General features: G+C 35.4%; 1 protein-coding gene across 2 annotated transcripts in view; it reads right to left on the reverse strand.

Moving 5' to 3' along the window:
• PLCZ1 (phospholipase C zeta 1) overlaps positions 1–16408 on the reverse strand; it is a 39552-nt gene that overhangs the window by 2757 nt on the left and 20387 nt on the right. For both annotated transcript variants that reach the window (XM_015867951.2, NM_001323227.1), the window contains 2 exon segments: positions 4400–4572; positions 1581–1713 (listed from right to left, as the gene is read on the reverse strand). In XM_015867951.2, coding sequence (XP_015723437.1) covers positions 1581–1713; positions 4400–4572 — 306 coding nt within the window.

Here is a 16408-nt window from a genome sequence, read left to right on the forward strand (position 1 = left end):
AATCGGTTCTTTTGTGCCAGTTTAAATAAATGGCAGGACTCCAACTGACTGCAGTGACATAGGTCACATCTTTTGTATGGATTATGGAATAAAAACTATGAGAAGGGAGTGTTTAAGATGAAGCAGTCAGCCTACGATTTGCCTACAGTATGCATACCATCCCCATCTATGGATTTGTTGTGAATTGGATACATAACATTGTTGGTCAAACACCCAAAAAAGTTGCTGTTCTCCCTTCAAAAAGAGCAAAATACAGGCTCAGAATTTCTGATCAACTTAAACTTTCCAACATTCATACTAATTTCACGTTTTTCCCAACTTTTCTCTTTTTACAGTGTTGGAAATGAGGCAGGAGCTGAATAAATGTTGGTGGAAAAGTGATCACATGACTGAAAGCAAAATACAAAAAGGGATGTAGAACAGTGTTTGTCCTGTATAACATCTATACAGAGGAAAAAGGAATGTAGAGGCTATCTACAAAAAGAAGGAAGGAAAAATAGAAGAGAGTGGCAGAGAAGAGATCACAGAGAATCTTTAAGCTGAGACATCAATATAGCCTATAGGATAAAGATAAGGGAGTGCTTGAAGAGAAATACTGAGAATACACACTGTCTTTCCAACAATATAGGGATATAACCTGCTAGAAACCTCATATGAGTTAAATGATGAAGCTGAAGACATATCTTCTTCACAAAAAGCCCCCAGAAATTACATGAGTGTGCTGGTTTGTGCTCATATAGATTTCATTTTCTTCATAGCATCTCATGTGTTGCTATGTTTTGGAGTTGTGACCCAAACAGTGTTGATGACACACTGGTGTTTGTGTTGTTGCTGAGCAGTGCTTACAGAGAATCAAGGATGTTTTTGTTTCTCACATTGCCCTACCGTGGAAGAGATTGGGAGTGAAAAAGAGGTTGGGAGGTTACACAGCCAGGATATGTGACCCTAAGTAACCAAAGGAATATCCCATAGCACATGATGATGTAATGAAGTTGAATTGAGTAACCCCAGTGTGGCATAGAGAAGCAGGAAAGGGCAGGACATGCAGAGTTATGGCATTTGTCTTCCCAAGTAACTGTCATGACTGTTAAAGCCCTGCTTTCCTGGAAATGGCTGAACATCTGCCTGCTAACAGGAAGGTCCAAATAAATTTCTTTATTAGTTTTGCTTGCATGCACAACTTTGCTTTACCTATCAGTCTATTTCAACCCGCAGATTTTACCTCTCCTTTCTCACATCCCATTGTGTGCAAGGAGAGGGGAAGGTGATAGAGCAGCTGTGTAGTGCTTAGCTGCCTCATGGGGCCAAACTACAACAGTAAGTAAACACCAAGCATATTCCTTCTTCCCTCAAGAGAGTGCTACTATCAGAGAGTTTATCCTTCCTTAATCTGCAATTCAACAAAAATGGCATGCAGTTTAAACTTCTGCTAGAGATTCTGTACTGGAAGATCAACTCTAGACAGAAATAATTGCAGTCTCTGTAAGTACATAACAGCTTCCTGGGAAGGAAAGATGGCCATTCTATATTAAATATTATTGTCTTTTTTTCACGGTTAAGATACTAAGACTGATGCTCACCATTGCTTTTTATGACACTAGATTTTCTTTTTGCTTGATCTTCTGGCACACCGTAAATTTCTATCTGCACTAAAGGGTCAGCTTTGTTACTCTTCGACAGGTTACTGGGTGGTAACTGATGACCGCTGATGAGCTGGAAAATTAAAGCTGCAATGAATTGAAATGTCTGCAAGAACTTACTTTACATAATAGCTGTATAGTAACCATTATGGCAAAAACAATTCTGTAAGAAACTACACTTAACAGCCATAAAAGAACTGTTACCAAAATATCCATTAAACACAATGAAGTTAAGAATATGGTGCTTCTCATTTAATTTAATTCTTGGCTCATTTGATATCATTATGCTTTATATAATAATTTCAGATTTAAGCTTTTTTTATTTATACTTGTCATCAAAATGTTGGAGGAATAAGTCTGATTATTGTTGATTTACCTGAGATCAAACCCATAATTTTCTATCAAAGCTGTGCCTACTAGGCTGGCACTAACACTTAAAGTAACACCAACACAGTGTTGCAAAGTATGTAGGGTGCGTTCCTGTTCTTTCACAGGAATATATAAAAACTCACCCTTTATCAGGCTCCCAGATGTTTTTATTAGTTAGCTACCTGGAAATTTTGTCTCAGACTGTTTTATAATCTGGCACCCAGCCTAAGGAAGGATTTATGAAAATCACAACTTTTTCTACTGTCTATTTGTATTTCGGGACACCAAGGAGAGAATAACTATCTGTACAGTATCTGCTTTTTAGCAATTAGTGCTGGAATGTATCAAAAGAGATACAAACCTGCCAGCCTAGGTGAGAGACATGATGCTTATGGTCCAGAAAACATCAAAACTCATGATACAGATTATTTCTCCCCTGTCACTCACCAAAACATCAAAAAGCACCAACCGTACACTTTGCTTAGGTACTTTATGTGACACCTTGGTCCAAGAAAAGTACTAGCCTGAAACACTGATTGGTATTTGCTTAGCAGACCCAGGCACTGGCAGTTTCCTTCCTAGAGAATTAACTTCAATCAAAAGCTTTGTATAATGCAAGCATGGACAGACTGCCCATTTAGAACCAGTGTAGGGCCTTTGGCATGTCCTGAGTGTCCTTACTAAACTCCAGCTGCACTGCTTCCCACCCTGACCCTGTAGCCAGGCCCAGACTATGTCTCGGACAGGGCGGAAAAAAAGGTGCTCACTCAAATCCTTAAACCCAATCCATCTGTGAGATCCAAGGTGAAACAGACATACAGAGGGAATAGAAGACAGCATGACAGGCTTAGAAATTTCTGTATAAAACATCTTGTGTAATTGTATTTCTTCTTCAACAGCTACATACAATCTTTCTCCTGATAGGAACCACAGCACATCAGGTGAGAAAGTGTACTGAATTAAATAAAATCAAGTTCTGTATGATTTTTGTCTTCACTCACTTCTGTTTTCTAAATTTAATCAGTCTGAGAGACTTTTATCTCAGATGTATTATAGCTCTGCCTGATAACTGCTATTTCTCAATTCATCAAGTTAGTAAATCTTTAGCAGAAACTGTTTTCCCTTTAACTCCTACTCCAGATTTTTTATTTTTTATTTTTGTCTTCAACCACCATTTCCTATTTTTTACTTCTTTGCAGGAGCTCTACAGCCCCACACACAGCTGGTGTGATGCTGTTGCTGATGCTATTGAGCCTGTCATCCCAGTCTATGTCATCAGTCTAAAATCCCGCCTTTCTCTGTTCCAGACTCTTCCAAACTCAGACGTTTCCTTTCCATTGTCTGTCTCCTAGATTACAGTCAGGAAGTTTTCCTCATCTTAATTAACTCCAGCTTTATATAATCAAGGACTAAAGTAACAGATGTATATGCATGGGTGCTTCAAATCATCCAGTCATGTCTGTTTGTAATTGGTATGCTCACTGTTAGGACACCAAAATGTTCTTGATTAGGTGCACAAATTATGTAAGCATTTTATAATTGTTATTAGCTAATATTTTATCTCCACTATTTGTTTTTTCTGAAAGAAATATCAATTATATACTAATTTTATGCTAATTAAAAAGCATTTGTACAAGTAGTATGCTGTACAATCACAAACAGCACACTTTCATTGGGAAAAGGTAGTTTTCCAGCTAGCAAAGAATTATAAAACATCTACTTGACCTCAAAAGAAGGAGTTTTATTTTTCATTATTTTTAAATGACATATATATAAAATATTTTTCAGAATTAAATCAGACTTGAATTTGGGCGAAGTAGAAATAATTCAAAGGTTTACTGAGTCATCTTCCTTTCTATAGTTATTTATACAATTTTAAGATAATAAACAGTATTTTATGTATGCATAGGAAGACAATGAAACTTAAATGAAGCATAAAGCTTCCTACCATATCTGAAAACACTTGCAATTACTTTTTTGTGTGTGGCATTGCTAATTCTTAAAGAAAATAATCCAAATAGTGTACATTTCATTTCTGAAAGCTTTCAGATTTCAGTCTACACAGTCATAACTGGCATTCTTTGGTCAACTGTACTTGTGACACACACAATGATTAATGTACCGAATGCTGTGGAAATCATGTATTTTTACAAATTCATCAATTCTGAATGTCTAGATATTTTCAGTAAACATAAATGAACTACAGATGGGAAACCATCCGAGCAGCAACAAAATCTATATGAGAGTGATGTGTTGGTAGAAACAACAATAAACTTTCCTGCAACCAGGAATGGGAATGACATTAGAAAATAATAGATTACCAATTGGTCTGGAACGTATAACAGTTGTTTCTGTGTTTTATCAAGCAAATTACAGCCAACTAAGCTTACCCTTATTGACAGAGATACTGGTTTACTGTATCTTCCCACATTGTGTGGATTGAATGTTGATTTTTGATTTCTCAGAAATTCTGGTTTCAGAACATATCCACAGCCACCATTGTCTAAGAATTTTCCATTTTGCAGTTCCATTGGTATTCCTGGTGTCTGGAAGTTTAAGGCCACTGTAAAAACAAATAAATATGAATTTTAAAGAATAACCATTTATATCAATTTTTAAACTAACTCTCTGACAATTACAGCCTAATCAAAAGCAAAAGAGATTTAAGACTGTGTACCTTTCATTCTGTATGCAAGATACTGCTTCTTATGTATAGCAATATTCAATAGTGAACAATTAACATCCAAAAACAAAGTGCAATGCAACATGTTGTGTATTTTCCCATTTCCTTCTGAATTATTTAAAATAAGGTTATTTCTGGTTTTTCCTCTACAAGGACTAAATTCACATGACAATACCCAGCAATTCTCAGTACTCTGGTTGCAAAGTTCTGCTACAGAGGACAAAACCATAGGATAATAACTAACTTTAGCCAGGGAGAAGAATTCATCACCAAATGGTATCACCAAGAAGACTCATACAATCATAGAAGATCCTGACTTTTGTGGGACCCACAAAGATCATCAAATCCAGCTCCTGGCTACAAGACCACACAGAATTCAGCACCTTTGTCTAAGACCAAACACTTCATTAACTGTGTCAGCTTGGGACCATGGCCATTGCTCTGGGGAGCCTGTCCCTGTGCCCTACCACCCAAGAAGATCAAGAAGCTTTATTTCAATATTAGAATATTCAGTGCAAGTATAATGTATAAGGTTATAGATTTAGAATCATTTTTTTAATTGTTCTTAAATTTTATGGGAGCAAAATCTTCCTTCAAGCATAGTTTTCCAGTGCTGATGATTTTTGTTACTATACACATGACAGATTTTCCTTTTCTTGGCAGCTCAAAACATTTTTGGTTTGCTGCAGCAACAATAATGAAATAGCACACTTCTCATCAATGTGATATTATAATTCATGAGATAAAACCAACATTGAAGTAGACTTGTTTAATGAAATTTTCCCCTATTCCAGTGCACTGGAGCTTCCTTTCACATTGAAAATAGAAAATGCACACGTTTAATCAGTGAAGTGAGAACATGATATGTGTTGAATAGAAAATGATAAAAAATCGTTTACCTGATGGCTTGGCAGAAAAAAAAAAAAGAAAAAAAAAAAAGAAAGAAAGAAAAAAAAAACTGAGACAGTACAAGTGATTCCTAATAATAATTCAGAAAATGGACATTATTACACGTTCCTATGAAAAAATATAGATCTACTGAATGAGCATGTAGCAGAATTCAGAAATTCTTATATTATTATCTTATTTCTTATTATAAAGAAATTCTTATTTCCCCTGCAATAAATTTGTCTCAGATTCACTGCAAAAAAAATTTTTTTTTCTTTGCTTTGGTGAACTTTTAAGAACTTCTTTATTAAGTAACACAGACAGCAATAGATCTGGAGAACAAGGCAGCCAGTGCTAAGGTTCTAATGTTTGCATTACACTTGGCTTTGATGGGGTTACTGCAGAAAAGCTGTAGCTTGGCCCTGCAGAATCAATGTCAGTGAATAGCTGGAGTATATTAGGTGCTCCCAGAGTGCATCCTCTGTTTCACCTGAAAGGAATCCCATCTGTGCTGGGTAAGATTGTTCTGCAACAAATGCCTGTACGTAGGAAGTAGGAACAACTGGGAAATTTGCTTAAAAAATATCACCGCAAACAATATCGAAAACAAAACACCACTTGCTTTCCTGTGTTGAACTACATACTAACATAGGCACTTGCATGGATTTGTGTCAATAAGCAAAGGAACTGTAAGACTATTTTCTCTGACAATACAAACTAGACCTTAAAACGTTTTTATTGCTCATTGTGCTCCATAAACTTCTGTTTCCTTTTTTCAGTCAGGCATGTATTCTCATGGTTTTATGACTCAACACTCCATCCAGAACAGACTCAAATGCAGGGCTGTGTGACCCTTGTTATATGGCAATGGAGGTATCAAGTGTGATGAGTCAAGCAGCGAGGTGAATTCTATAGAGGTGAAACCCTCATGGCTCTTCAAACCTACATCCAGGTGTGATTTACAGATAACTCAAGATTTCTCAGTCCATAGGTAATTCCTAGGCCGTAATTTCAGAATAAGTGATTTAAAAATTACGACTAAAATCACATACTTCAAACAGCTGTGGCTTCAAATAGAAGCAAATAAAATACTTGTAGCTTCCACATGATGAAACAAATTACATGATTGCACATAATGAGACTGTTGCTATATTTACAAGCTTCATAGGCTACTAAGCAGGAAAATCTGATTTAACAACAGAAACAAGCAAGGGAGAATACTTTATAATTTATCACATTAGGTAAATTACTTCACATAAGTGAGGGTCAATGTTATTATGGGATGATATCTTCAAACACCAACACTATATTTTTACTAAATTTAATTTTACCTTAGAATAATTTAAAATATACTGAACACTAGTTTTAATCTACCTACCGATGTCCTCGTTTTAAAACTTGTAACCTGATTCAGATAAGTATATGCAAGACTCTCTGAAATTCAAACCTCTACAACTGTTTGCAAGGTTCAGATTCCAGGAGACTCCTCAGAAAATACCTTATGGTATATTGCTGATGCCCAGTTTTTCATTTCAATCAGATGCAGTTACAACCCTTGCACTTCTTGAGAAATGGCAAAGTTCATAAATTAAAAACTACACTTTCCATTGCCTGGCAGTGTGGCCATACAGCAACATCTTTCTGCAAGGAAGATTGAATTTCTAACCAATGTTTCATCTCAGTTTTGCTGAATTCAAGAACAGAACTTGTAATAACATGTTTTGTACTTCTGTTTCACGAAACAGTCACAATTTTTAATGCATTTATGAAGCAAAAAATGAAGCAACCTTTAAAACAGAGAGGAATACAAAGAATGTATTTCATCTTAAACTTCTCTATCACAGGCAGTTAACTTAAGTCATTTCTAAAACTAATTGCAGAACTAAACACAGTATAAGTACTCAAATACAACACATTCCATAAGTATTGTCATTCAAGACATAATTAATTTTTAGAGTCAAATAACAGCTTTTGGAAACCAAAGAGAACACTCGTGTTCTTAGATTTCTAAGTTGCTATGATTTGAAGGCAGTTCAGGAAAGCTGAATATCTTTTACCTGTGATTCTGTCTCTAAATTAACATTTCTGTTGGGTCTTTTGACTTGTCATTTTTTATATTTCATTCTTCTCTTCCTGATACTATTAGCTACATTACAACCCTGAGGTTTAATATATTGTCTGCATTTAAAGGAGAGATTTTACAATGAATAAGCACAAATTCATCACCAGTATTCCCTAAAATAAGTTACTTAATTGTATTTTATGCCATTTAAAATCCATCTCAAAATGTCTGAATTCTATGCAAATAATTCCAATAATATATGCAAAAAGCACTCAGTGCCGGTGATCCTATTTCCATGATTTACTTTACCCATTTTAATCTAAAGAGATAATTCACCACACTCTGATCAGTCTCAGTTCTTTTCAGGTGCCTATGTCCTTAAAATGGGCTGCTCACAGTGAGTGCAGTACTGAAAGTGAAAACTCACTAATGGAAAGTATACCAGCAAAATTGTCTTCCACGCCTTAGATAACCAACATGTAAAGTGAATTCTACAAAGCTGGAAATACTATTAAACAGGACTACATTCTAATGATCTGGATTATTTTGTTATTGGTTATGAGATGATCTATGTTACTGGATTTGAAGATACTACGTGTATTCAGTGCTGTTGACAACTCCAGATGGGCATTGACTGAGTATCCTCTCTTGTCATATACAGGCCACAGCTGCACCCAATTCACTGATGCCTATATTTACAGAAACATTTTCAGAACTCCTTACACAACAGTGTAGTCTGTGCTGTGTTTTTATTTTAGTGATGTGCCTTTCAAAAGGTTTCATCTACAGTCTGCATAAACATGCTAACCAAATATGAGGTGGCTCAAGATGCAAACGAAAAAGGAGGACTTTTAATCACTTGGAAATCAACTGAAAGTATTTGACATAAGAACAGACCATGAAACGATGACAGTTTGTCAGCTGTTATGTGTACCAGGAAGCAAAGATTCATTTACCAAGGGCAGCATACGTAGCACTCAGAATGTTATCAGTAGTAAATAGATTCTATCAAACTAAAATACAATACTACTTTTATCATCTGAATCACAAATATAACAATGATTTCTATATTAAGTGCAAAGAATATTTACCTTTTAGAATTATGCAATCTACTATGCATTCTGATGGAGTCCAATATGTACCAGAATACCTTGAAAATCCTCTTCTTACACCAAATGTACAGAATGTGCTCTATCACCAAGAGGCCAAAACACATAAGCTGGGATAATGGTGGAACATATTGAATTTTAAATACCTTTTCCATATGGGTCTTCATGAGTAACTAGAAAAACATGCCATAACTAAACCTGAAAAACTATGACAGCCTTCTCAGACTGCTGTGAGTCTGAGTATTACCTGTTATTCTGGTCCTGCCTAGACGTGTTCCTCTGATTTTCACTGCCATCCCTAGATGCTTGTAAATTCAAGCTTGCACAAAAACCATCCAAAGTCAGTCCTTTATACATCCTCAACATCAACTTTTGCCCTAAAAGTTGTTTTTATTTTTTTAAATATTTATGCTAATTTGGCCCTCTTGCCAAGCTGGTGAATGAATGAGAACGCAAAAAAAATAAATAAATAAATAAAATAATAAAATAAAATAAAATAAAATAAAATAAAATAAAATAAAATAAAATAAAATAAAATAAATTATGTACAAAGAGTAATAGTCTACCACAAAAAACAAACAAACAAAAAACCCAAACAAACAACAAAAAAATCAACAACAACAACAAAAACTTCACTCATCAATATTAATTTTGACATACAAGCTGTGTCACACCTTTTTCTGAATAATGAATTTGCTTAAATCATCATTTCTAGCTTTGCTGACACATTTTGAAATGGATACTCTCATTTTGAAATGGATACTCTCATTCCACAGAAACTCAGTTTATGAATGGCTTACATCATGAGGTATTCTGCTGTAGTAAGAGGGATTACTCATCTGCAAACTGAGTGGTATGCATAACTGTCTGACACATCATGCACAGCATATGCAGTCAGCCTATTCTTATTGTCTTTGGGCCAATTCAGTACTGCTGCTCTGCAGACATTATCAACGGAAATGTTAAGAATTCAGTCATTCTAGTGTTCATAATTGCTGACAGTGTTCCTACTCAATTACAGGTATCTCTACTGGAAAATAGATGTCAGGTGATTAAATACCATACACAAGAATTTCTACGACTGGTTTCAATTAGGGATCCTTTCTTGTGAGGTTCTCATGGGAAAAGTACCTAAAGCATTTCTGATAAACTATCATATCTAAAATCTAAATTATTTTTTGTTATTTAATTAATATGTCAGATTGAAAGTTGCACCACACTGTAAGTCTCAGCATCTTTTGGCTGTCATTGCAGTTGCTTCAAACATGGAATAGATATTTTTTGAAAATATTTTCTTAATTTGTTTGCCTTGTGTTTCCTAGCAGATTACAGAACACAATCAGCTTCGCTTTCCTGCTTCATTCTGGCTTTCTAACACAACATTTAGAACAAGGTCAACAAGAAGTTCAGAGGTGATTGTGTTGTTTCTTCTGTAGTTCTTTAAAAATGACTATATTTCAGGTAAGTTATTTAGTGTCCTACTAGTTGTCTGCAGTCCTGGATTTAGCGAAAAAGCATTATTTTCATGATTACTGTTAACAAAATGCTGACAAAATGAAATTTCCATTTTTCTGTTTTTGTTTGTTTGTTTAAAGTTCTAGCTTTAATTGCCCACAAAACCAAACAAATGCAAAAATCTACCATAACTGTCTAAAAAGAAAGGCATGTGTATTGAAACTGTTCCATTTATCCAGAGATAATGGATAAGTTCCTACCTAACTTATAGGAATTAGGTTCTCCACTAGAGCCCGTTAGAATCTAGTCAGCAAACCTAAGGAGCATCATAAGCAAAAGTGCGTTGATTTTTCAGTATGAAACTAAAAATATCCTTGGAGTCTATAATCCTAATATCTGTCCCATTGTGCTGGGGACATCTGGGATCAAACAATAAGATGTGAAAAAGCTGTTTTTATTGAGTTTCATAAAGCATTGCAGACATGTGACCTATTACATTTATGGATTTTTTTTTTCAACAACCTGACTTCGTTAATAATATACGCTTCTTTTTTTGGCATTATACTAGAACCCTTCCAGAATGTACAACAGCACTGAGTAAGATTTAAGTCCTTTATACAAGATTTAGTTTTCACTTCCTAAAGATGAATTTTTGGACTACTATAAGCAAATCGGTAAGAAAGTAATAACATAGATATATACATCCTTTTTGTGAGACAGAAGCTGAACTATGATAACTACTCTTGTCCTTGAAAGCTCAAGCGAAATTGAGTGGGCCATGAAAAGATGCATTTTTATGCTTTCTACTCTCATTCGTCCAAGGCATTACTTTTCTGCCTTCCTTATAGCATACTGTCCACGACTGTGAGGTAAGGCCACAGCAAACACGGAAGGAGCTCCAGGCTATAGGAACACCCTCCCAGAAAAGCCTCAGTGTGTTTTTGCCATAAGTTGTAAAGATATGTCAAATTTATCTCCTGGTTTTGAAAAGACCTCTTTCAATCTTGGTATAAAATCTCCAACCAGTTCTGCAAATACATCTGAGTTTCTGTTAAGTGGCTGGTTTCTACAGAAGTCACTCCAAAATCAATGGATAGTACAACAGATACAAAGGTCATAATAACACTATCTGACAAAGCAAATTCTCAGCTACAAAGCACTGTTTTTTAACATTGTCATCAGCATTAGCTTTGCATTTTCACCGGTTATTAACAAGAGCCTGCATGCTGTGCTCATAAAAATCTGCATGGCTGTCTGGAATGTGGCTTGCCTTTCTTATCGCTGTTACCACTGCTGAAATGCACCTCCCAGCACCTCACTGTGCTCACATTCACTGTTTGATCCAATATAAGTTGAGCAATCAACAATTAATGTCAACGGGCTCCATTTTTTTCTGCATGGAGGAATTCAGTTCCACATCTTTGTTTCATCTACAACTCCATGTCAGATGCCATTTTGTCAGATGTCCCTCTGCTTCCATCTGTCACATGGCAGAAAAATGTAATGAAATATTGGCAGGAAGGTTCAACCTCTACTGCCATACCACCAACATTCATCTCTGACATCGTGGACCAACATAATAAAATAGGAGGTATTACTTTTGGAGCAGCCCTTGTAGATGTCAAAGAAACAAAGATGAAATACTGTGATGTATTTGTCTTCCTTATCTCATAGAGACTGATTAGAGTTAAGACATCTGCAAGATTTTAAGGATCACGGTCCTAGATTCAGAGTGCTCATTTAGTGTCTAACTGCAGTAAGATAAACTGTAAAGAGCTGTTGAGGCATTCTAGTAATTTAGCCAGACATACAAATAACAACAATAAGATATAGTGTAAAGAGCTGTTAAGGCATTCTGATAATTGATCCAGACATACAAATAACAACACTGAAGCGTGTCGCTTCACAGATTGCACAGAAAATTCAAACAGAGACCATTCAAAGCTATAATGCAATGAATATTCTGTTTGTTTTAGACATACCATTAGCAGTTGAAAAAGACCTAATAGAAAAAGCTTACTTAACACTTTCTCTGTGTTAGAAAACAAATCCAGTAGGAATCATAAACAAGAATATAGAATTATCATACTGGAAAACAAACTATAATTGAAAGAAAAGTGATATTTCATCATCTCTTAACTGGGAGAACCTGCGTTTTCCCTTAAATTCTATCACATTACTTTAGAAATATCTTTACTAAATTTGATACTTCATCACTTAATCAGAAATACAGAGAATTCATTGAGATTTTAGGTATAGCCAAACTTCCCAATATCAAACATAACCTGGTAAATTGATCTTAGGAGAAAAATAATAATAATAATAATAAATAAAAAATAAAAAATCAGTTCTGTTCTCTCTAGTTTTGCTATTTGTGCAGAGAGAAACGAAAACATATTTTTGCTGCATGTATGCAGAAACTGAAAATTGGAAAGTAAATGATAGAACTTGTGCCTTCTGTTTTCTCTAGGGGGTTTTACAGAATTTGCCTTCCCTTTAAGTTTTCAGTCACTTGCAGTCCGATCTAGGCCATACTGATGGTCAGTTCCTGCTGAACAAGTGAGGTACAAGATCTACATAACTGGTTTTCTTCTCCCTAGATAGCATTAGAGTTTAAAATCCCTGCTTAGGGTTCTTTTCCACTTATCTTTTCATGCATTGTAAAAATTTAGCCACACAACAGATCTGATAAAATTGCTAGGCTGCATTTCAATCTCACAAACCAAAACAAAATTTTCAATAAAAAAGCTCCATTATACGAGTAGTGATTCCTTCACAGAAGTGTATAAATTTTTATGAGTGCTTCAGAAAACATATGGTCCATACTAGCTCTTCTAAAACGAAATCCTTTATCTGCCATACCATGGCTTTCTGATATAACTGATGATGACTTGGGCAGAGCTGTGGATTGTTGTAATATATGGGAAAATGCTTTCTACTGTATACAAGCAATGTATTCAAAAGGATAGTTAATTATTTCTCTCTTTATTTTTAACTGAGAATTTCTTTTGGTTTGCTTGGTTTGCTTGTTGTTGTTGTTGTTTGCTTGTTTGTTTATTTGTTGCTCTGTTTTCCTCAGTCTACATAAAACAATTCTTATCTGTTTATTTCAATAACTACCCTGAATTTTCTTTCCATGCATAAATCTTTATTTTCCAATTTATATAGTAAATAAAAAGGAGATAAAGATATGCCAAACCAGTTCTTTCCAGTGCTATGCTGCAGTTGCATGCAGGAGGAATACTAATTTTTCAAACCATAATAGGTTATTGTAGGTATTTTTCTCCATAAGACCTTTTTGTTCACAAAACCTACCCTGTTCTTATGAGACCAAATTTTCACAGGCTGGGCACTGAGTGCACAATGACATGGAAAAAGTCTTTTGTGGGAACTCTGTACATTTTAGTGTCATTTTTAACTTGCCTTCCTCTGAAAATTAGGTTTGTACACATACAGAATTCTCATCTTCATCCCCAGCAAATCTTGGGCTTGCTGGACAATTTCATTCTGGTTTAGTGACATGCTGCAAGTTAATGTCCCAAACAGCTCAAAGAAAATTGCTGGCAAGCTACAGGAGAGAGCAATGTTTTGGGCCCATCAATAATTGAAATGAAGGAATTACACAGCTGTCATCATTTATAAGATGCAGAGAGAGTCCTGGCAAGCAGTATTACGTGTAGATTCAAAGAAAACCTAATATCTGTGCATCAAGAACAGTTAGTGGAACTTACTTAAAGGAAAGGTGGAAGGGCAACCGGACAGGAGTGGGGTTGGGTTAAAGTAGCTGGAGATTGGGAACAGGTGACATTGGATAAATCTGAAAATCCCAGGGACTGGAGAGAACATTTCTGCACAGGGAATGTAAAGTGCAATAGTAGGGAGAAGAGGGAATTTTTTGGATTTTTGAAAGCAGGATATATGAAGAAATAAGAAATTTGAGTTAAATCAGAGAAAAAGCATCAGTAGAAGATTCATCGAGTGGAGTTTTGAGAGCTGTATTTTGGAATGCAGTCTTATTTCAGACAAACATTTATCTGAAACAGATTAGGGAATCTGGGTCTGGCATGGCTTGGAAATAAAGCATGAGAAGACTTACTTGTAATCAGCCTATTCCCATGAGAAAAGCATTCCTTTAAATGAAGATGCAAGTACTGTGACCAAGAGGGCAGATCTAACCATTTCCTGCATATTTTTAATTCTTCCAGGAAGAGGCCCAAAGCAAAAATCATATGTTTAGTATGTGAATCCTCAAAATGGTTTTGCCTTAAAGTGTACTCCAAGTTAATAGTCAGTATAGTCATTAATAAGTACTTAAGCCCTCTTTGAGATGAGAAAAAAATGATATTCTTTAAACAGATAATTGTGGAGTTGTAAAGACTAGAAATAAAACAACTAAACTGCTGTGTGATAAGCTCTTTAAAATTAAGGACTTCTAGCTCAGTCTTCCTCTAAGCATGAAACAAGCACACTGGTTCTTAACAGCAATGCAGACAATGCAGAGTGCACCACCTCTAGTAAATAATCCCACAAGTTAAGTGGGGATTAACCAACCAAAAAAATTATCAGTTACAAATGGTGTGGTAATGATGAGATACTTCCAGCAATAGCCTATTCCAGTATCAAATACACACCACAAAAAATATTTATGAAAACACAGACAGAAATAAAATTTACACTGGCTAGTAAATTTTTACTCCCACAGAAGCTGTAAAATTATATCTCAGTACAGCAGTGAAGATGTGAAGCAGAATTTGTAATGAGAAAATTGTGAGGAGATCTGAGTGCATTTCACTTCTTTCACCGAAAAGCCTATACTGAGTGGGAACTTTCACGCAGCCTCCTCAGTCACTGCTTCCCGCATTACATCCTAACACCACAGTATAGTTTGGGTGGAAGGCTGGCAAACATTAACAGATTCATGCTTGGGGCACTCCTCCACTGCTTGTGATCAGGGCCATAATGATAGGAAGCCTTTCTCACATAAGTTCCAGAGTCTTATAGACAAAGTGAAAATCATATCTTTCACTGTATGAGTGTGAATTGTAATGTAAAAAAGTGAGACCATCTCTTTCACTTCTTGAAAGTGGAAGTCTATGGCAAACCGCCCTGCTCACTCCACAGTCTCCCTCAGGTGATTATGATATAGTATGATATGATAAAATACATATCCAGCTCCAAAAATACTGCTTTTAAAATGAAGAATAAAATGATGAAGCAAGATCATGCCTGAAACTATTATAAAGGGGAAAGTGCTTGCAGGTAAGAGGCTTTTCAAAGCCTGCTGAGAAGTGAAGTCATGCTTATCTTTAACAGTTTTAAATTAAAAACTAATTTAAACTGAAGAGAAACCAAGGTTACTGTTATTTCATTGCTGAGGGTGCAAACTTACTTTGCAGTACACTGAGAAAAAAAAAAGACATCTTAAATCTGCTTTGCTTGTATTAAGTCACTGAAGACAATGGCAGCTGTGACTCAGCATCCAGGTGATCAGGGGACACTTGAGTGCATATTTGCAGTACATATCATAATCTGGGAATTCTTGACAACAGTATTAATTCTTGTGCACACATCTGCATCAATGCCACCCCAGTCACTCAAAACCACTGAAAATCAAATATATCCTTCAGATGATTTCATTGCAGTGCAGATTCCTAACTCACATACTTTTCCTTCATCTCTTCTAATTCAGTGCAATAGGGCAAATTCAGCAAAATACAAAAGCAATTGCATTCCTACAATGCTCACATTAAGTTGAACAGGAATCTGTTTCTATTCTCTTACTACAGTACAAAGTAGCTACAGAGAATGCTAGGCTCCAGCAGAAAAAGTAATAATAATATACAATTTTCTTTTTAAAGAGAGAGATAAATTGAGGAAAGATAACAAGAAAAAAAAAAAAAAGAAGAAGATAAAAAAGGAAGCTATCTTTCCCACTTTCCCACTTATAAAGATGCTCTAGTAATACCTCAACCACAGCAGACAAATAATCATGGAGATAATAGAATTTGAGTAATACAGAATGCAAAATGCAAAAGGATGTAAGCTATTTTAATTTTCTTGAAAGGAAAATTGCTAATTTTTTGTTTCTGGAAGTACATTGTTTAATGCGCAGTGTGCTCACTTTTACCTCTAAACCTAGATTAACTTAATGAACATAAATAATTTCAACGAAAAAGGGCAGTAAAATATGAATTATTGTTTA

Source organism: Coturnix japonica, chromosome 1, assembly GCF_001577835.2.
Source record: "Coturnix japonica isolate 7356 chromosome 1, Coturnix japonica 2.1, whole genome shotgun sequence".
In the NCBI taxonomy this organism is placed as follows: Eukaryota; Metazoa; Chordata; class Aves; order Galliformes; family Phasianidae; genus Coturnix; species Coturnix japonica.